Source organism: Gossypium raimondii, chromosome 1 (assembly GCF_025698545.1).
Source record: "Gossypium raimondii isolate GPD5lz chromosome 1, ASM2569854v1, whole genome shotgun sequence".
Taxonomy (NCBI): Eukaryota; Viridiplantae; Streptophyta; class Magnoliopsida; order Malvales; family Malvaceae; genus Gossypium; species Gossypium raimondii.
In genome coordinates, this window is record NC_068565.1 from 47,372,926 (window position 1) to 47,395,621 (window position 22,696).

At 36.9% G+C, this 22,696-nt stretch overlaps 2 protein-coding genes across 7 annotated transcripts; one reads left to right on the plus strand and one right to left on the minus strand.

The window, feature by feature from the left end:
- Window positions 1-17: 17 nt before the first annotated feature.
- On the plus strand, window positions 18-13,040 carry LOC105786168 (uncharacterized). Of its 4 annotated transcripts, XR_001131331.2 has the most exons (9): window positions 18-369; window positions 449-504; window positions 691-750; window positions 845-922; window positions 1,548-1,677; window positions 1,820-1,872; window positions 9,242-9,415; window positions 11,835-12,062; window positions 12,631-12,778. XR_001131331.2 is itself a non-coding variant. In XM_012612497.2 (8 exons), the coding sequence occupies exons 1-8, from the start codon at window positions 18-20 to the stop codon at window positions 12,778-12,780; spliced, it is 1,053 nt and encodes a 350-aa protein (XP_012467951.1). In that variant the 3' UTR covers window positions 12,781-13,040. The 4 variants fall into 4 exon arrangements, 3 of the variants coding, with proteins under 3 accessions (XP_012467951.1, XP_012467956.1, XP_012467957.1); XM_012612497.2 differs by lacking the exon at window positions 11,835-12,062 and having other exon boundaries at window positions 12,631-13,040; XM_012612503.2 differs by lacking the exon at window positions 11,835-12,062 and having other exon boundaries at window positions 176-369; window positions 449-544; window positions 12,631-13,040.
- A 7,238-nt stretch (window positions 13,041-20,278) lies between these two features.
- Window positions 20,279-22,495, minus strand: LOC105786169 (alcohol dehydrogenase class-P). 3 transcript variants are annotated; one of them, XM_012612505.2, is made up of 8 exons: window positions 22,334-22,495; window positions 21,993-22,129; window positions 21,868-21,914; window positions 21,384-21,795; window positions 21,224-21,299; window positions 20,976-21,133; window positions 20,730-20,891; window positions 20,279-20,656 (listed from the first exon to the last, which is right to left on the minus strand). In XM_012612505.2, the coding sequence occupies exons 1-8, from the start codon at window positions 22,365-22,367 to the stop codon at window positions 20,534-20,536; spliced, it is 1,149 nt and encodes a 382-aa protein (XP_012467959.1). In that variant the 5' UTR covers window positions 22,368-22,495; the 3' UTR covers window positions 20,279-20,533. The 3 variants fall into 3 exon arrangements, with proteins under 3 accessions (XP_012467959.1, XP_052490751.1, XP_012467958.1); XM_052634791.1 differs by having other exon boundaries at window positions 20,976-21,299; XM_012612504.2 differs by having other exon boundaries at window positions 21,868-22,129.
- Window positions 22,496-22,696: the final 201 nt, after the last annotated feature.

Sequence of the window (22,696 nt, forward strand, 5' to 3'; positions counted from 1 at the left end):
CACACACACACAAAACAATGTTTTGGTCATCAATTTCATTGTCACCAACAGCAATAGCATCGCCCCCTTTCCCTCTCACTGAATTATTCTTCCCTCCGCTTTCTCCTACTCCTACTCTCACTGCTGCTACCTTCAAATTACGCTCTTCATCCACTTGTCGTTTTACCAAAACAGACTTAACAAGTCAACATGAAGAACCACCACCAAATCCTTATCCAAAACAAGACGAAACGCCACAAGCAGCTGCAGCTGCAGCTGCAGCAGCAGAAGAAGAAACCTTTCAAGTGCTGACAGCCATCCATACGCAATACAATGACATTCTCATTGTCGACACTCCTCAATCTAGGATGCTACTACTCGATTCCACTCGTACGCTTTTTCTTTTTCTTTTCTTTTTTAACATTTGCTATTAGACAGTGGATTGGTTCATCCCCAAATCCCTATGCAGATAATGTCCATAGCGTTCTACAAAAGGGTGATGAGAAATGGACCGGATCATATTGGGTATGCTGTGAAGAAGCCTCTTCTTTTGTTCTTTCATCATGTAATCAATTTAAACATGTTTTGTTTTGTTCTTGAACCTTATAAACCATTGATTTTGTGATTGTAATTGACAAACTTGTTCAAATTGATTTTTCTGAACCTTGTTTTGACTTTTTTTTCCCTTCTTTCTCCCCTTTTCAAAATTAGGACGAATTCGTTAGTTTGCCACCAATTGTAACAGAAGGTCCCATTGCAATCTACGGATTGGTAACACATTTCATCTCATCTGACCTGCAATTTCTTTTTCTTGTTAAATTGAAATTCAGTGAATTTGTTTGTGAAGCTATATATCATATTGTAGGGCGGCGGAACTGCTGCACATTTGATGCTTGACGTGTGGCCTTCATTGCAGCTTGAAGGCTGGGAGATTGATGAAATAGTAAGAATAAACTTATGTTGACAAATGCATAATATACATTCTCCAATTATCACATTAATTGTTTTGGCCATACAATGTTTTGATTCATGATTTCCCTTTTCCTATTCACAGTTACAAATATGATTTATATTGTTGATAGCCACCGGTAAGTCTTAGTCTCCTATTTGATGAATTTTATAAAACTTCTATTACTCGGATTTAGATTTTAGTGTTGGATTTGGGAATGTGTCTAATACGGGTACACTTAGATTTTTCTATGTCTTTCATATATTTGTGGGGTTGAACCTCCATGGATGCTTTATGAAAAAGGAAGAGTTAGAACAACATAGTTTAAAACACTAGATAGACACAATAGAAATTTTACAAGTAGCTGAATTTTTCATCTTTATTTTGACTCATTTAAACAAGGATCTGTTTATTTTATGAGTCATGGTCTATCCCTTTCCTTCTCTGCCATTTAAAGCAATTAAATAATGTGGCATTTGTTCTGGTGAGCACTTTGCTGCTATATTTATTAGCTATATTTTCCGGGTTTAAATATTTAAATCAATGAAGATTCCAGTCTCAATTGATTCCTTTCTTGGTGGATGGTTATTATTTCCTTTTTTGTATTTTTGTACAATAGTTAATTGATAAAGCAAGAGAATATTTTGGGCTATCCAATCTTGAGAAGTGTAATGACGTTGGTGGTCAGCTTCAAGTTCACATTGATGATGCTTTTTCACATGAACAACATCGTCCTTCAGGCTATGCTGGTGAGATTTCTATTTTAATTATATGCATTAACATGCGTATTTGACATTTTGAGATCACAAACACACACAGACATGCACTGAGTTTCTCTTGAGTAGATGATTGTGTTTCACAGACTAACTTGTATGAACAATTATTGTTCAGGCATCATTATTGACTTGTTCTCTGATGGAAAGGTTCTTTCACAGTTGCAAGAGGTATGTACAATGTGCCAATGATGAAACATATGTAGGTGATTGTAGAGATTATTTTTAGATTTAGTTACGGGAGATTTGGTGGGGCTTGCATAGAGTTATTATAGGGCTGAGGTTGAGTGCAGAAAATAAGGGATAAAGAGCTATAGTTCTAGTACTGTGAGCATTACTTGGGAAAATTTTGCATTTGGTTCAACCTTTTATGAGTGTGGGTGTAATTTAGGTTTTAAATAAAAATATACTTTTGTGTTTTATGAGATTATCCTTTGTCGAATTCCTAGTGAAGAGTACTAAAATTGAATAGAAAAGGTGAATAAATCACTAAACTTAGCTTGGATCATTCATTTGACATCTAAGGTTCATCACTTCATCAATCGGACTAGTTTCATTTCCTATACAATGACTACCCTCAAATGCATTGCCATGTTCTAATCCTAGTCGAATAAGGACTTATCAAGTTGAAAGCTAGCAAACTAACTTAAAGCAATATTAAGTTATTGTTGTTATTATGGATATTAGGGGATTTCTAAATCCCATAATATCATCTCTCGTCAAATCAAGAATTAAATAGGATATTGTGTTTATGATTTTAAGGATATGATAAAGGAGAATTTCGTAATTAGTGATTCTTTGTTTCCAGATTTTCCCTTGCTTTATGTGCTATAAATAAGGTTGTTTAACAATAGCCCTATGCAGAAAAGTCAGAAAAAAAAAATACAAACAAATATATGCATTCTCTTAGCCTTTTTCTCTCCATTTCTTCATGGTGTCAGAGCTGTTTCTGAAACCAAATCCCTTTTCTTTTTCTTTTGTAAATTCTTAAATTCTTCTTATCTATTAAGTTCCCATGGCAACCAAAAGGAGAACTTCCCCCACTTATTCTGAAGTCACATCCAACCAAGATCCTGCTAATACAAACACCAATGGAGGATTTGAGGGGAACTTACTACTTGTCACCAGCCACAAATTAAACTGGAACAATTATTTGCAGTAGAGCCAATCAGTAAAGTTGTTTATTTACGACAAAGGAAAAGATGATCTTATCACTGGAGCTGCTATGGTAATGTCATTAATTCTATGAACAATGAAATTGGTGAAAATTTTGTTCTTTAAGAAACTGCCGAAGGCATTTGGGATGCAGTTAAAGAAATGTATTCCAATAATGAAAATAATTTGGTCTTGTTTGAAGTCGGAAGCCTCCTTCACAACTTGAGACAAGGAGGAAATGCCACTGACAGAATATTTCAGTACTCTTACTAAGTTTTGGTAGCAAATTGATATGTACTAGAAAGGATCTCTATTTCATGAGAAATTGTTACGAGTTGAAAAAGTTAGCAGAAGACTGTTGAGGAGTTAATTGAAACGGGGAGTTTTGGAGTTAATTGAAACGGGGCATTTTGTGTTTTTGTTGTTATAACAGAATTGTCCACGTCACCTTGTTAGTTTTCTTTATATTTTGCATGTATTGCATGGAAACATTTTATCCAGAAAATATTGAATTAATTCCTCTCAATTCCAGAGTTCTCTTCATTCTCTCTTTTCCCTTCTCCAAATTTCTTCTTCTTTGTCTACTCAACTTTTAGTCTCGCATCAAGGGTATTAGAGCTTTTACGATCCCTCGTGATGGCTGGCGATGGGGTATCGACCAGATTGCAGAAGGAGGTAGGGAGTTTACAGCAGGATATTTCAAAAATCCAAGAAGAAATCGCTCGACTGGAAACTAAAATGGATGATCGGTTATAGGAGTTCAAAGTGGAGTTTCGGGGAGACTTACAGTCGTTGTTGGGCCAGTATTTTGGGCCACCTCCGACAGGTTCTTCGGTGAATGTGGCGGTTGATAAGGGTAAAGGCTTTTTGGGAGCTCCTCCTGGGTTTTTACCTAAGAATACTGAGTTACCGCAAGAACAGAAGGACCCTTATGTTGCGGATGGAGGTAGTGTACATGCGAGAGATCCTTCTTTTGTGGCAGGGGTTTCTACCAAATTCAGCCGTTTGGAGTGTCCTAAGTTCGATGGCACTGATTTCCGGGATTGGTGGACCAAACTAGAACAGTATTTTGAAGCAGAAAGTATGCCTGAAGCCAGTAAGGTTCGCTTGGTGATATTGAGTTTGGAGGGCAGGGCGTTGGAATGGCATCATTTCTATTCTCAGCGGAATGGTGGCTTGCCAATGCTGACTTGGCCGGCGTACATCAGGAGCCTTCAAGATCGTTTTGGTTGTGGACCATTTGGGGATCCAATGAGGGATCTGGTCAATTTGAAACAGCAAGGTACTGTTGAGCAATTCCAAGATCTGTTTGTAGGACTGCTTAATCAACTGCATCTGCCAGAATCATATGCTCTTAGTATTTTCATTGGGAATTTGAAGGCCGAAATAAGACACTATTTGGATTTATTTACACATGCGACGTTGACGGAAGCTTTCCAGTTAGCTAGAAAAGTCTAAGTTCTTGTGTCCCATTCGTGAAAAGGGCCTCCGACAGTGGGGGTCAGCTCGCCACGGACCGTAACCAGTACCTCATCTATTTCCAGGCATTCTTCTTTACCCACAAAATCGGTGGCAAGTTCACAGTCTGCTTCTACTGTACCATCAACCATCTATGGGTCTAAGACCATTTCTCCAGCATTAATGGCGGAAAGGAAACAGAAAGGGCTTTGTTTCTGGTGTGGGGTTAAATACCACGTAGGCCATAAATGTATAAAATCCCAATTGTATCAATTTCTTTTGAAACCTTTTTCAGAGGGTGAAGTGGAAGAATTCCATGAGTGTTCTGACAAATTGGATGGAAACGGGAACGAGGAAGATGGTCTTCAGTCTCCTACAATTTCGCTACACGCTTTGACAGGCTCACAAGGGCATAACACCATGAGGGTGACTGCTCGGGTGGGAACAAATTGGGTTATTATTTTTGTGGATTCGGGAAGTACGCATAATTTTATTGACATAAAGTTGGTCAATAGAGTCTCCTTACCAGTGCTACGCCAGAAACAACTGAAAGTTTCGGTGGCCAATGAAAATTGCTTGTTTACCAAAGGTCTATGTAAAGGGGTCAAGTGGGAGGTGCAGAACCAGAAGTTCGAAACTGACTTCATGGTTTTATCCTTGAAGGGCTGTGATATGGTTTTGGGGGTGCAATGGTTATTGGCGTTGGGAGACATAATTTGGAATTTCAGCTCTTTAACTATGCAGTTCAACTTAGTTGGGAAATCATGCGTTCTTCAAGGCATCATTCCCGGTTCGTTAGCAACTATGAAGACAGAATGCAAGCCAAGATGTTTTGCAGTAATCGGGGAGTCATTGGGACCTTATACAGCTGTGTTAAGTTCACCCGAGTAGGTGACGCTCTCTACCAAGGGGGTATGTGCCAGGGGGATCAGTTTCAGAACCTGTTGTTGGAATTTGATGACATATTCCAAGTTCCAAAAGGGTTGCCCCTAGGAGATTTCATGATCACAAAATTCCTCTAACGGATGAAAGAGCAGTAATCAAAATTAAGCCCTACAGATATCCTGCATTTCAGAAAACAGAAATAGAGAAGCTTATTCAGGAAATCCTTCAAGCAGGGTTTATTCGCAATAGTACCAGCTCATTTGCCTCTCCTATCTTCATGGTTAAAAGGAAGGATGGCAGCTGACGTTTATGTGTGGATTACAGGCAGCTCAATCAGCACACAGTTAAGGATAAGTTCCCTATTCCTGTGATCGAGGAATTACTGGACGAATTAGGGGACGCGCGGGTATTTTCTAAACTGGATTTATGACCGGGATATCATCAGATCCGTATGTGGGAACCAGACATACATAAAACGACATTTCGGACGCATGAAGAGCACTACGAATTTCTCATGATGCCCTTTGGCCTCACGAACGCTCCCTTCAGTTTTCAGGCCCTCATGAACTCTATTTTTAAGTCGTTATTGCGGAAGTTCGTGCTAGTCTTCTTCGATGACATCCTTGTCTACTCAGTATCATGGTCTGAGCACCTACAACATTCGAGGTCAGTTCTTCTTATTTTAAGAGAACAACAATTGTATGCTAAACAATCAAAATGCTGTTTTGGTTCCCTTCAAATCCAATATTTAGGTCATGTATTGCACGATGGAACGGTGTCTATGGATACCACGAAGGTTGATTGCATATCTTTATGGCCTATTCCTCGGTCAGTGAAGAAGCTGCGTAGTTTCCTTGGTCTCACAGGATACTACAGACGGTTTATAAGGAATTATAGAGAAATTGCTCAACTGTTAACTGATTTATTAAAAAAAAATTGCTGAGGATGGACCGACCGAGCTAATGAAGCCTTCCAAGCACTTAAACAAGCCTTGGTTACAGCGCCTGTGTTGGTACTTCCAAATTTTCAGCTTGAATTCACTGTGGATATAGATGTGAGCGGTGGGGGCATTGGTGCAGTTTTGCAATAGCAGGGTAGGCCGATAGCATTCTTTAGCAAAGCTCTTGGGGTGCGACATCGAGCTTTATCTATTTATGAAAAAGAAATGTTGGTAGTTTTACTAGCAGTTCGAAAATGGCATGCTTATTTGGTGGGGCGCCATTTTAAAATTCGCACAGATCATCAAAGCTTGCGGTTTTTGTAGGATCAGATGGCTATTACTCCCTTCCAGCAGCGTTGGGTAGCTAAAATGCTCGGTTATAATTTTGAAGCCTCCTATCGAAAAAGGATTAACAACAAAGTTGCGAACGCTCTCTCTCGACAACCACAACTTGAACATAGCCAGTACTATCAAATGACAGTAAGTTCAGTGATCTCGGATCTCTTGGTCCAGGTGCAGCAATCTTATACCCAAGACGATTAATTGCAGCAAATTATTCAATACACCCAGCAACATTCGAATCTTGACCAAAAATATTCTTGGGATGGTCGATTTTTGTTTCGAAAAGGGAAAATAGTCGTGGGAAAGAATCCACAGTTACGACGAGAGCTTTTTTTTCATTTTCATGCTAGTGCTATCGGGGGTCATTCTAGGGTGCATGTGACTAGGAAGCGGCTTTCGAGTCAATTGTACTGGAAGGGCCTTACTACGGATGTTAAGAGGTGGATCCGTGAATGTATCATTTGTCAAAAGTGCAAAGGGGAATCAGTGGCTCCTCCCGGTCTCCTACAGCCTTTACCGATACTTGATAGAGCTTGGTTTGTGATTAGCATGGACTTTATTGAAGGACTACCGGTTTCGAATCGGAAGAATTTCATCCTTGTCGTGGTTGACCATCTCACTAAATATGGTCATTTTTTGGCTTTGACTCACCCTTACACAGCTAGAGAGGTAGCTTCTGAGTATTTGAGTCAGGTTTACAGGCTGCATGGTATGCCCGATTCTATCATATCGGATAGAGATAGAATCTTCGTTAGTAATTTTTGGCAGGAACTCTTCCGGAAGTCAGGGACTAAGCTTTTACTATCGACGGCCTACCACCCTTAGACGGATGGCCAGACTGAAGTTTTGAACCGATGCCTTGAGAATTACTTGCGTTGTAAGACTGGGGAAACGCCTGCACACTGGTTTCAATGGTTGCCTCTAGCTGAATGGTGGTATAATTCTTCTTACCATTCTTCTATCCAGCTTACCCTGTACCAGGCCCTGTATGGTCAGCCACCCCCTACCCACATGCCCTATCTGGCAGGTTTTTCTCCTGTGGCGGTTGTAGATAGAAGCTTACAGGCGCGAGAGGCTGCTCGAAAGTTACTTCATTTTTGCCTTAAGAAAGCTCAGCATCGCATGAAGCACTTTGCAGACAAGCATCGTTCTGAGCGAAGCTTTCAAGTGGGTGATTTGGTCTATTTGCGGTTGCAACCTTATCGGCAGCAATCACTTCGAAAGGTTTCTAATTAGAAGCTCTCTCCCAAGTATTATGGTCCTTTCCCAGTGATTCAGAAAGTCGGGACAGTAGCTTATACACTGCAACTTCCACAAAATTCTCGTATTCATCCCACCTTTCATGTCTCACAATTAAAGAAGCATGTGGGGTCTGCTCCAACTCAATCACAGTTACCACTCGTGGATGCTCATGGTGCCTTACTAAAGGAGCTTGTTCGCATTATTGATAGAAGAATAGTTAAGAAGGGAAGTCAAGCTGTGATTGAAGTGCTAGTAGAGTGGGCTGACTCTTTTCCAGAAGACGCGACCTGGGAATCATTTTCTGCCTTGCAAGCCAAATTTCCTCATTTTCAGCCTTGAGGACAAGGCTGCTTTCGGGGTAGGGAGTATTGTTATGAGTTGAAAAAGTTAGCAGAAGACTGTTGAGGAGTTAATTGAAACGGGGAGTTTTGGAGTTAATTGAAACGGGGCGTTTTGTGTTTTTGTTGTTATAACAGAATTGTGCACGTCACCTTGTTAGTTTTCTTTATATTTTGCATGTATTGCATGGAAACATTTTATCCAAAAAATATTGAATTAATTCCTCTCAATTCCAGAGTTCTCTTCATTCTCTCTTTTCCCTTCTTCAAATTTCTTCTTCTTTGTCTACTCAACTTTTAGTCTCGCATCAGAAATACCGGCCAAGAGTTTGAAGTTTTCACTAATGTGCATTGGGTAGGCTTAGTAAAAGGTCGACACTCAGCTTTTGGATATTGTACATCTGTGGGGGGGAAACTTGTCACCTGGAAAAGCAAGAAACCATGTGTAGTCTCCAGAAGTAGTGCTGAGGCAAAATTTAGGTCGATAGCACTTGGAATATGTGAAAGAATACAACTTGAAAGGGTACTAAAGGAATTAAAGGTTGAAATCAACAGTGCTATAGAGACGCTTTGTGACAATCAATCATCCATCAATATTGCTAAGAATCCTGTACATGATGACTAGACCAAGCAAGTAGAGATTGATCATTATTTAATATAGGAGAAAATAGAAGAAGGGAGTGTCAAAGTACTCTAAGTTCCTACATCAACTCAAGTTGGCGATATCTTAACAAAGGTTCTTCCAATAAACAAATTCAAGATTCTTATTTCCATGCTTGGCTTTTTCAACATCTACAACCCAGCTTGAGGGTTTTTTTGTTATTATAGATAGCAAGGGAATCCCAAATCCCATAAAATCAGGAATAAATTAGGAAATTCTATTTCTGATTTTAAGGAAGAAGGTTAATGAACATATAGTAATTAGGCTGAATTTGCAATTATTCTTGTTAGATGTTTTCTTCCTATATGTACAATAAATGTCTATGTAGCTTATGTAGAAAATCAAGAAATACAAATACAGAACATTTTTTTAGCCTTTTTCTCTCAATTTCTTTACTTTCATACAATTTTAATGCACTCTTTAACTTGTACCTAGTGCCAGCTTGTTTTTAGTTACCATTTACATGTTTCATGTCCATATTTGACCGGTTGCAACATGTTTTATAATTGCCTTTGTCAGGTTGAAATATGGTTGGAATTAAGTAATAGATTGATGCCTGGTGGTCGCCTTATGGTGAATTGTGGTGGTGTAAGTGAATCATCTTTGGATGGAAAAGTACAGCTTCCATCCATTGATGACATTTGGATGCAAAATTCTACCATCAAGGCATTAGCTGAAGCATTTCCTGGACAAGTATGTTGTTTATTTCTCTGTTTTTCTTTCTTATGGACATAATGTTTTTGTGATTAGTGATTTAGGTAAGAATGGGTGATGATGCTATTTTCCAGTAATATCTTAGCAAACGGTTGAATAGTTTAAAACGAATGAAAATATAGAGCCACCTAGATTACCTGGCTTATGCTTGTTTTTGTTTCTTTTTTATTATTTAACACACTTGATAAGTAATTCTTGAATGTTTGTATTAGCACGTGAGCTTGGGAGTGAAAGGGAAACCAAGAAAGAAACTACAAATTGAACCAAGAAATAAAAAGTTAAATATAGACTGAAGGGAAATTGAATCTTGAAGTCAAAGATCTTATCTTGTATACATTACACATAGTAGCAAAGTTTTCCTGATATAAGATTATTACTCAAACCTTCTTGGTTGCGATGTGCGATTGAAGAATTGTCTCGTGCAATTTATGTGCATGCCCTTGAATTAAACGCGGGTAACACAATGCATGTGAAAGAGCAAGAGTATGATTTATTGGATCCTATGTATGATGAGTATTCTGAAGAAAGTGAAAATGTTTATGTATATCTGGTTGAGGGAATGTCTTCGGTTGTTCATAGAATTACAGTCACAACCTCGGAAGAAGGTGTAGATTGTAGGCAAGCCCGAAATCTTTTGATATCTCAAGGGAAACACAAGTGATAATTTGGAGTAAACAGAATCAATTTAGTTCAACCAATTGAAACTAACTTTACTAAGAAAATTCAACGTTGAGCTCAATAAAAAGCATGAAAACTTGAAGGCAAGTAACATTGTGAAGGTAAGGCAGCCTGTCAGAGAACAATTGCTTGCAATCAACATGAAAGCTGAGTTTCTGAAAGCTTTTTTTCCAATCGAGTTGGTTCCTAGAGAAAGTTAATTGCTAGTGGATGAAATTCATGAGAGGTACAAATGAGGACTTTTTGTTAATAATTTTGCACGACTGTTTTTCCTAGTGTCTGAACAATAATTATTTGCTTGAAGCTATATGGGACAATATTTATTTGTTCTGTTTCTCAGTTTGTTACATTCTTTGTGAAAGCACTTAAAAGGTGGTTTGAACATATAAAATAGCTTAACAGCAAGTTCTATCCCGCATCTAATGGCTCTTCATCAGTCTTGGAAGTTTTATCCCCTCTTAAAACCGCTTTGTGCTATACATTCCATTTGGTCACCATTCATATTCCAGGTTATGGCCAAGACATCTAGTGTCTATTCAAATACCTTGAATTTTCCTCATGTGGTGTTGATGATATGACAAAAAGCTAGCATATTTGGGTGAACCTGGGTTTCACTTGAGTGAAGATGTTGATCTGATGCTATTGAACTATATACCTACACAAGAAGTATATTGATTGCTATAAATACTTTTCAAAGACAGACATTTATCTGACAATTGACAAACAGGAGATGCAAAAGTGCAAAGTCGTAACTTTGGGTGAGTTGAGCCCACACCCGTTTGCAGTTGTGGATCCTGCCTATAGACAGATGATCAATAAGGGAATTAGCCTAGCAATTTTGGTAAGTGGTGAAAATGGAGTTGGTAAATATCTAGCCTACATGGGAGGGAGAGTTAACAATGCATTGGAACAGTCTGTAGAGCAGAATGTCTTGGAGTCTAATCCAGCTCTAGAAGCATTTGGCAATACAAAGACTGTCAGAAAGAATAGCTCAAGTCGCTTAGGCAAAATTGTCGTAATTCAATTTCATCACAAGGGCATGGAGTTGCAATAAGAACTTATTTTCTAGAAAGATTTCATATTTTCCAAGTGTCTAGTTTAGAGAGAAACTATCATTGCTTTTATATGCTTTACGCTGCACCAACAAAGGATGTTGAGAAGTAAAAATCGAGGAATCCATGAACTTTTCATTATTTAAACCAGTCAAATTGTATTGAGGTGGATGCCCTAGATGAATTAGAAGAGTATCTTGCAACTAGGGGAGCTATGGATGTTGTTTGGATCAGTCAGACAGAGCAAGATGCAGTATTTCTATTTGTGGTTTCAATTCTACATTTAGGAAATTTTGAGTTTGTTAAGGGACAAGAATAATATGATTCTAAACTTAAGGATGATAAATATCGATTCCATTAAAAAGTTTTCAAAAATTTTCACGTGTAGTTTCTTGAAGTCCTTGTGTTGTTTTTGTGACCCGTGATGAGATCATTTCATAATCATTGGATCTGGATGTTGTTGCTCACATTAGAGATGCTTTGTCCAAAATTGTTTATTCAAAATTTGATTGGCTTGTGGAGAAGATAAATATTGCTATTAGTCTGGATCTGGAATCAAAATCTTGATTGATCTTTATATTTATAAAATTGAGAGTTTCAAGACAATTAGTTTTGAGCAATTCTGGATCAATATGACAAGTGCAAATCGACCACATTATTTTCTGCAGGTTTTTATGATGAGCATGAGTTGTGGAATGGATTGAATGTTTTTTGCTGAAATGGTGGAAGGTCTCACCAAAATGGTGTAAAACCTTAGTGTTAGCTCAAAGTGGTGATGAAATAAAGAGGTCGGGTATTTATGGAGTTACCATAAACACTAGGTTCATGCATCTTCTCCATTGGCCGTCTTACCAAGGAATTTCCAATTCTGTATTTGAATTACTACATTTTTCATGGTAAAGAATAACTTTTACACTCTTTTACACTTGGCTATTCATGTATTTGTGTTGTGTTTGTGTTATAATTGTGAATTTTGATATGTTAATAATTCATATGATATAGAGTTTGAGACATTTATGTATTCCTATCACTTTCTCTTGTCATGTCTGCTATTTATATTCAAACTGAAACTTCTATTTTCTATCCTATGATAGAAAGATCTGAAAACCCTTTATCATATAAGTTGACATGAACTGTCCAACTCGGACTTTAGTACCTAGATTTCCTTTGTTTCTCTTACAGTTCCAAGTTTCAAACTACTATCATGGTGACGACCAAATAGTTTGAAGTTAATAATTTATTTGAAGATCCTACTTGCAAGAAGAAAAATATTGCATAAATTACTAGGTCATATATGATATGGAGAATCGCTAACCATGAATCATAAATGATTTTCACAATCAAGTTATTGCTTATTTTTAATCTTATGCAGATCAACAATTGTGAATTTAACTGTTGGTGTGGATATCTATTTTACCTTATCTCTTGGATGGAAATGTTAAATTTGGCTTCTTTCTGATATAGGTCAACTGGAAGAGAATGCCTGAAAGCCAAGGACTAAACTATCTTGCCCTAACAGGACCTTTGCCAGATTTGACCTCATGGTCAGCTATGGTCCCAAGTTGCCTAAGTGAAGCTGTGAAACAATGGAAGCCTTGTAGGCCCTTTCATTGATAACATATTAGGAGGAAGATGTGTATTGTGTGGCAAGCAAGGGATTTCGCTCATACATGTGAAACACAGGTTTGGAATTCTCAACATGTGCCACACCACTAGGTTATGCTTTTAGTCATGTAAGAATAGGTCATTTCTTTTCATTCTTACATTATACTATTCTTTCATGACAAATGATTACTCTAAAGAAAATGTTATCTAACACTAATTTAGAGCTAATTTGTTTCTTGTTCTTAAGTAAAAGCTTCTTGTTAGTGTCATTTTCGTTTATTTTCTTTTTTTAAGGTAGTTTTTATCATTTCAAGGTAGTTTTTGGTAGGAAAAATAATAATTTTGGAGCATATCGACTTATCTCAATTTGTTATTCGAATCTAATAGTTCCAAAATACTTGTAGAAAGAAGCGAACCCCTAACATTTTCAGCATTACCTCGAGTTTTAACCACCACTCCAGAAATTTTGTCTACTCTCAGAAAATTTGTCATGAATGACACAAATTGCTATATAATAATATCAATATGATAAAATATTATTTTTCATAATTAAATATAATCATTAATTAAAAAAAGTAATTATAATTAATTATGTTAAATATCTTTCAATTTTAATTATCAACTTAATTAGTTGAATTACTTTAAATAAAAACTTAATTGATATTTATATAATGAAAATAACAATAAATATTATAATATGTACATTAAAAAATATTATATTATAAATTTATGTTTTAATGGGATAATTATATTTAGCATATATTATATTATAAAAATTAGATTTTGCTCTCTTGTACCTAGGCCTCGAGATATGGCACTTTAGGCTTGAAACAGGTAAGTTAGTATCCAAAATTTAGCTCTATGGGTCCAAAGGCAAGACATAGACCCTTAGTATTGAGACAATGCATGTCAGTAGCTAAATTGCTATGGTAACAGGCCATGTCTAGAGATATAGGCCATTGCACCTATTAATTGTGTTTTTATGCCCGAAATTGATTTAAAAGTTCTCAATTTTTATTTTGAGCACAACTTGAGTTATGAAATGAGTTTTAAATATGACGTTTGAATATTTGATCATCTGATTGAACGATCGAAAATTGGATGATGTCCCTGGATATCTAAATGCAATCACTTACTCAAGACTGTTGTTAGTCTGGGTAAGGAGTGTTATAGACAATGTTTATAACACAAAAATTATCGAATAAGAAGATGATGGTCCGCTCACGTACAAAGATATTATGCATGATGTTGATTCTAAGCTTTGGAAAGAAGTTATGGATATCGAGATAGATTCTATGCAATCCAATATGAGTTAAGAAATTGTAGACTTATTAGATGAGATTAAATCTATAGGGGATAAGTGAATCTACAAGAGAAAATGAGATGTAAAAGGAAATGTTGAAACTTATAAAGCTAGACTTGTAGCAAAGGGATACATGCATAACGAAAGTATCAATTATGATGAGACATTGCTTCTAGTGATGATAAAGTATATTCACATTCTTTTATCTATTGTTGCAACTCTCAACTACAAGACTTGGCAAATAGACGTCAAGATTGCATTCTTGAATGATTAACTTAACAAAAGCATCTATATGGTGCAACCTAGTGATTACATAGCTAAAGGACAAGGGTATAGAATTTGCAAGTTGCTTAGATCCATTTATGTATTTAAGTTAGTATCTCACTTATGGAATTTAAGATTTGATCAAAAGATCAAAACCTTTAGATTTGAGCAAAATGTTGATGAACATTGTATTTATATACGTATGAAGGACAGAAAGGTGGTTATATTCTACTTATTAAAAATGATATAGCGGCACTACCATTGGTTAAACTATGGTTAACTCAAAGTTTGACATGAAGAACTTGGGTGAATTCAATCATGTTCTAGGTATTTGAATATACAATAATCGAAAAACAAATTGATAATTTTATCACAAGCTTCATACATTGGTAAGATCTTAAAACAATTTGCAATGTCTGGTGCGAAGGAAGGCATTCAACCTTCTACATCAAGTTTTCATATTTATTTGGATGATTATCTTAAAACAACAAAAAGAAAGAGAACATATAAGAAGTGTTTCATACGCATCAACAGTAGGAAGATTTATGTAAGTTATGCTTTGCACATGCCTAGAAACCTTCTACACTGAATGGTGAGTTGATATCAGGCGTGTTGGAAAAATCTGATTCCAAACCGATTTTCTTGTACAATGAAAAATAAAAAAAAAATTTGAAAACTGAGCTGATTTGTGATATTTATAGCAATAAACCCTTCACTGAAATTGCACATGTGTTTTCTGCTAGACGGATCCTTATTGTCCCTGGCTTTCAACCAAACGACCTTTTCCACCATTCTCATACCATGAACTGCTTTGAGTATGGGCTTGAACGATTCGAATCAAACACGGAACTTGAAATAGTTTTTTTAACTTTTGGTGTGAAAACGAAAAAAATCTCTTCTCAATAGAAATCGGTAGAATTGTTATTCCAAAAAATAAATTTAATACTTGATAATAAACTCTCACTATTTTTTAGCAAAGTAACAATATCGTAAAGTTGTGTAAATAACCTTACCAGTGCCATTTATTTATAAAGAGAAAAAGTAAACCCTTATTAAATTGCAGAAGTTTATTTCAATTAGGAAAACAAACTCCTAGTCTAACTAGAAGTATAAGGGGCGACAACCCTAGTTAATAATACTAGGGTTGTCGTCTCTCCCTTTAACATGAGGGGATTTTAAGCCTCTCCCATATCGGGTCCAATTACAAGTACTTGAACTTTTAACCAATTCTTTATAATTCAATCCAACCCGATATTTGTTCTTTTATTTCTCAAAATAAACATCTTAATTTATTTCCATTTAGATAATCTTCTCAGCCCAACCTTAATCTCATTAAAATCATGACTTTATCGTAAAAGAATCTATGAGAGTATTTTCACATTCAATGGGTTTACCATGACCAAATGATTTAATTCCATTTTTGAACTTCATTTTATTTGGAAAACATAAATTTATTTCCAAATATTTTTCATTTTTCATCTTCATTTTGGAGAAAACCACATTCATTTTCAAATAATTCAATTTCTCCATTTTCATTAGAAACATTTGGAAATGATTATGGTTTTCTCCAAAATGAAAATGAAAATAGGGAAATGAAATCATTTGAAAATAAATGTGGTTTTCTCTAATATCTTCTAAAGGGCATGGCTATGGGAGTAAAGGAAAGAGTGGTCGTCTTGGAAGGGCCTTAAATAAAACGATTCATGGATGTGGGAGATGTTTTAAACTTGTTGGCAATTCACATGCCCCACTTTCAGAAGCCATGACTTTTATGGAAAAGTTCTTTGGTGCACAAGTGGAAACTCCAACAGATAAGGCTGATGCCCAAGATGGTCGTGTTAAAACATCTGCTACATCCTAGTAGTTGGTTCTCCTACCTTTTTTTACTTTATTTATGAATTTTATCATTTTATCTTGGAAATTTCAGGGTTGTGCCAATTCGAAGTTTCTCCGTGTTTTTCATGAGTATAACCGAGAATATAGACCAGATTTGATTGACATTTTAAAAACGAGAGTCAACTGTAGGAAAGCAAATTTGATTATGATGAAGCTTAGTTTCCTGTGTTCTCATCATGTGGAGGCAGTTGGGTTTTCAAGTGGTATTTGGATTGGATGGAGGGAGTCGGTTTGTGTTGAGGTTCTCAAAAGTCATCCCCAATTTGTTTTAGTCACATTTGTATATGGAAGCCCTGATAGCCATAAATGGAAACAACTCTAAAGGGCCTTACAAAGTACTATTCCAATGGATGGGTTTCTGTGGATGGTGATTGGTGACTTTAACACTATTCTTTCCTCTAGCGAAAAGAGAGGAGGACGGACCTTAGGGAAAAGGTGTCCACTTTTTGGTGATTTTGTGGATTCGGCTTAGTTGCACAATTTAGGTTTCCGGGGTTCGTAGTTCACATAGCAGAGAGGAGGGATTGTTGAGTGATTGGATATGGCTATTTGCAATGATGTTTGGAACTTTGCTTTTCCACATTCCATGCTGACACACCTGTCGCGGCTTAAATTCGATCACAGACCATTAAGCTTATCTCTTATGCCTGAATATCACCTCTCAAGAAAGCGTCATTTCAGTTTATTAGTGGGTTGGGTCGAATATCAAGCATTTTCAAATTTTGTTAAAGAAAATTAGAGAGTTTTTGCTAACATGTTGACAGTACACTCCAACTTTACGGAGCATGTTAAACGATGAAATATAGAGTTGTATGGTCACATTAATACCCGTAAAAAGCATTAGACTCGAAAGTTAAAAAATATTGAGATTGCACTTGATAGAGTGAACTCTGCTTATCTTAATCAGGTTGAAATGGAGGTGAGAGAGGAATTGGAAAATGTTCTACATCATGAGGAAGTTTTATGGTATCAAAAGGCACGATGGGACTGGTTGGTGTTAGGGGACCGTAACAACAAAATTTTTCACATGCGCGCTTTGAGGAGAATGAAACAAAATATAATTGATGCCTTGAAGAATGATATGGGTGAGTGGATTTTGGATGAGGATCAATTGAAGCTTGAAACGATTAATTTCTATACGAAACTGAATGGCGAACACCCAGGCCCAATAAGAGGATTATCCCCTTATGCTTTCCCACACCTTAACTATGAATATGTTACTCTCTTAAATAGATTGATCTCTAATAAGGAGATCAAAGTTACTCTTTTTGATATGGCTCCGTTGAAAGCTCTAGGAAGTGATAGTTATCATGTCTTATTTTATCAAAACCAATGGGAATATGTAGGTGCCTCTGTTTGTAATTGGGTTAAGAGTGTTTCCGGTAGAGAACATTGACTCTGATTTGAATAATTCATTTATCGTGTTTATCCCTCAAGTCTAAAATTCGGAAGGTTTCTCTCATTTTCGGCAAATCAGTCTATGCTCTGCTTTCTACAAACTAATTATGAAGGTTATCGCAAACCGATTTAAAGTGGTCTTTCCAAGAATCATAACTCTCGAGCAAACTGGGTTTGTCGCAGGACAAAACATCATTGATAACATTGTCATTGCACAAGAGGTTATCCACTCTATGAGTACGCAGAAAAATAGGAGATGGATTACCATCAAAATTGATCTAGGGAAAGAATATGATCATGCGTGTTGGGAATTCATCGATGCCTCGCTTTAGACTGCAAGTATTTCTAATTTTCTTCGTAATGTTATTATGTTTTCAATTTCAAGTTCCACTATGCAGGTTTTGTGGAACGGGGTTCCAACACAGAAATTTCGGCCTGTTAGGGATGTTTGCTAATGATGTCTGCTATCTTCTTATTTGTTTATTTTGTGTATGCAATGGTTGGGCCAAAATATCCATTCTGCCATAGGCTCTGGTAATTGGTCCCTTATTCGTCTGGCTCGCATCGGCTTACCGTTAACTTATCTCTTATTCGCAGATGATTTGATCTTATTTGGACATGCTGAAGAACATCAAGCTTGGGTCATCAAAGACATTCTTGATAAGTTCTGTGAATATTTGAGACATCAGATTAATATGTGGAAAAAAATATCTTATTTTTTAAAGACGTTGATGGTAGCTTAGGGAGATGTATAAGCGGATACTTTGGTTTTCAAGAAGTGTGAAACTTAGGATCTTACCTTAGAGTGCTCCTCTTCCATTAGAAGGTCACTAATAACACTCTGCGTTTTGTTGTTGACAAGGTGCATAGTAAACTGTCTAGCTGGGACATCAGACAACTCTCTTTAGCTGGTAGCTGACTTTGGCTCAATCGGTTTTGCTTTCGATTCTAAGCTATTTTATGCAGACAACGATGGTTCCTAAAGGCTTGTGTGATGAGATTGAGCGAGTAATTAGGAAGATTGTTTGGGGTCCTATAATGGTGGTACCAAGATGGCTTTGGTAAGTTGAGACTCGATGTGTCAACCTAAATCGCGTGAAGGTCTTAGTGTGAGGCACTTGAAAGACCATAACACTTTTTTCATTATGTAGGTTGGATTCAACATTGTTTCAAATTCTAATGCCCTTTGTGTTCAGATTCTTCGATCGAAGTATAGGGTTACAAGTGGTTTGCTCGAGAACTTATCAAGAGGACACCGTTCTTTTTTATAGAGATCCCTTTCTAAGGTATGACCCCTTATTCACGAAAACTTATTATGATCTATCGGGGATGGGAATTTTGGACCCTTTCATAAATAGATTCCTTCCACTTCTAATCTTAATATGGATTGTCTTCTTAGCAATATGATTAGAAATGATGGATCGTGAAATTTGGACCTTTTTAGACTTTGGGTTTTAGAAGATGTTATCAATAAGATTGTAGGTGTCCCATCGCCTCACCCATCTTTTGGTCTAGATAGAATTAAATGGGGGGCTATTTCGATTGGCTCTCTCCCTCAAAAGTGCTTATGGTAAGATTCGGGAAGGTACATTGAATTTAAAAGAGTCGATTTGAGAGCTTCCTTAAAAGTTTAAAGGCCCGAAATAGGTTCAATTCTTTATTTGGCTCGCTCTCAAGTAACGTTTGCTTACGAATGCAGAATGGGCAAGGCGAGGAGTTGGTAATGACAACACGTGGTTTTTGTGGGCATGGATCTGAGGAGGTGTTGCATGTTTTCAGGTTTTTGTGGGCATGGATCTGAGGAGTTGTTGCATGTTCTCAGAGATTGCCCTATAGCTAGGAACATCTAGGAGAAGCTCATTCCAGAAGGAACGCCCTCTAGATTCTACACTGGATTCCTCCTTGAATGGATGACGAAAAACCTTTAAAACCATTAAACTCCTTTTTTGGGTGGGGTAGATTGACCGTGCCTTTTTGGGATTATCACTTGGAGCATTTGGAAGAACTACAACTTGTTTACTTTTCAAAGTATTTCCTAGAGTATTAACGAAATCCTTAAGGTTTCTCATAGCTGGGCAAGACAATGTACTTCAGTTTCAAAGGCATCACCTCATAAGATACAAGGATCTTTAGCTAGCCCTTCTATAGCTAGCAGTTGGGTGTGCTTGAACACGGATGGTTCAGTTAAGAATGAAGAAGGTTTTGCTGCAGCTGGAGGATTAGTGTGTGATCATAATGGTGGGTGGATCATTGAGTTTTGCAGATACTTGGGAAGTTGCACAATGACAGAGGTTGAGCTTTGGGGCATCTTAGATGGGCTGAAGCTTATTTTAGATAGGAGATTCGAAAGAGTCTCAATTCAAACGGTCAACCTTGAGGCAGTTAATGCCATTCAGGATGGTTCTTCTAAAAACTCTAATTCTACTCTAGTCAGAAGAATTCATCTACTCCTGAAAATGGTAAAGTAGTGGAAGATTCAACTATCTCCCGAGAAGAAAACACAACCGTAGATAGTCTTGTTAAGATGGCTCGTGATAGAAGAATAGGTTTAAAATTGTTTGGGGGTCCCCTTTAAGGATCTAGTTTAATTGATTTTGTATGCTTTTATCTTTCAAAAAAAAAAAAAAAAAAGTTGGACAATCATAGTAATAGAAATTTATTTCATTAACAAAGCAAGCTTTTACAAGATAATTTATTCTCTCAGCACATAATATAAAACTCCATATAAAGAACTCTTTTCTCTTTTTTTTTTTTTTTTTGAGAGAGAGAGAGAGAGTTCTATATAGGCACTCTTGATAACCGGGAAAGGTAGCTTAAGTAGGCACATAATATAACACATAGCAGGACAAAACATTAGAGTTTTGATCCTTGGATGGGCAAATATACAGCAGCAACATTTCCTTAAGCATCCAAATGAATCATGCATCTCAGACCTATACCCTGGAGCATGTAGTCGAATGCCTTGTTAATATCGGCAAAAGGCACAGAGTGTGTGATGAACTTGTCCATATCCAGCCCCAGCTCCTGCAACAATATCAACAAAACCATCATCGAAATGAACTATATTCTGTAATCTGAATAGAGGACATCACCTTACCTTGTTCAAATATTTGTCGACAACCATGGGAATATCAGTGCGTGGTTTATAGTTGCCATAAAAAGCACCCTTAAGGGTCCTCTCACTTAGTAGATTCATTGGATGAGTTTTGAATGCATCGTCTTTCTTTGGCACACCCACCAGCACACAAACACCCCAACCCTGTAATTCAAGAAGCATCATATATGCGTGTGACAATTAATGCAAAGAGGTAGTATAGTTTTTTATTGGAAGAAGCTAAATTACATCATGGACGCATTCAAAAGCGGAAATCATGGCTTGGACGCTCCCTGTACACTCCACACTGCGATCCACTCCTCCGCCGGTCATCTCCACAATCACCTCTTGAACAGGCTTGTCGTAGTCTTTTGGATTCACAAATTCTGTAATCCCAAACCTCTTAGCTGGTGGGCAGGCAAAGAAATATGATCCATATATTAGTATTTTTAGTGAGAAACAACGACAAATCATATAAATGATGCTATGAGAGGTACCTTCTTCAAATCTTCTGGGGTTCACATCAACAGCGATGATCCGAGAAGCCCCACAAACCCTTGCACCTTCAGCGGCCTAATTTATATGGATAAAAGTGAATCAAACACATTTACCAAATAGCCTAGAGAAAAACCATAGGTGAAACAAGAATAAACTCACGGCAAGACCAACGGCACCCAGTCCAAAAACTGCAACAGTTTGACCCTTTTTGGGTTTAGCAACATTCACAGTGGCCCCAAAACCTGTACATATCCCACAGCTAATGGGACAGACTTTATCAAGAGGGGCCGTTGGACTGATCTTGGCAACCTGGCCAACATGGACGACAGTATATTGGCTAAAGGTCGAGGTTCCAACAAAGTGATAGATAGGCTTGCCGTTGATGGAAAATCTGGTTTTCCCATCAGCAAGCATAACACCTCGGTCGCAGTTGATCCTAAGCAGTTCGCACATGTTATTGCTTTCTTCTGACAGACAGTGGCGACATTCTTTGCATTCTCCGGTGAAGATAGGGAGCACATGATCTCCAGGTTTCAAATCATTCACACCCTCACCCACACTCTCCACGATCCTATAATTATAATTGTAAGATTAAATTGATACAGAAGAATATATAAAAAATAAAATGGTTTAACTTTCATACCCTGAGGCTTCATGACCAAGTATACGAGGAAACAGAGGAGTGTAACCCTGCCAAGTTAAAGGAAAACAGTGACAATACTTGCAGAAAATAAATGTTGTAATATTCATTATATCGAACAGTAATACCTTACACTCCCAGTAGTATACATCAGTGTGACATAAAGCAGTGAAGAGAATCTTAATACGGACTTCATGCTTTTGGGGTGGTGCCACTTCCACTTCTTCTATCGATAGTGGCTTCCCCGCCTCCCATGCCACCGCAGCTACAATCAAAACCACACTATTTTTACATATTTAATGCTATGGCATGAATTCAAGTATATTGTAAATGTTGTCAAAAAAGAAATCAATGTAACCCGAACCAAGAACAAAAGGTATATTTGATCATATGTAAGTAGGAGACAAGGGAATTAAGGAAAAATTGTAATTGTTGGGGTAAGGGAGAAGAGATAAGAGCTTATCATCACCTTTGCAACGAATAACCTGACCAGCAGTGCTCATTGCGTATGATTTTTTTTCTTATATTTTAAACAAGATTCTCTCCTGAGTGTAGTGAGAAAAGCAGCTTCGAATGGTTGTATATATAGAAAAAATTGTAGTCCACTGTTGACTGCACAATAAATAATATTTGAATGTACGAGATTATCTGCTTGGGTTCTTTATGAAAGCATTACGGTATTTTAGTTCAATTATGCTATATAAATATCGTATATATATATATATATATTAACTAAAGTGATTATTTTTATAGGATTAATATTTTAATAATCTAATTTTATATTTCATGCTTCACTTATATTGATAATGCATATTAAGTTTAGCATAAAATA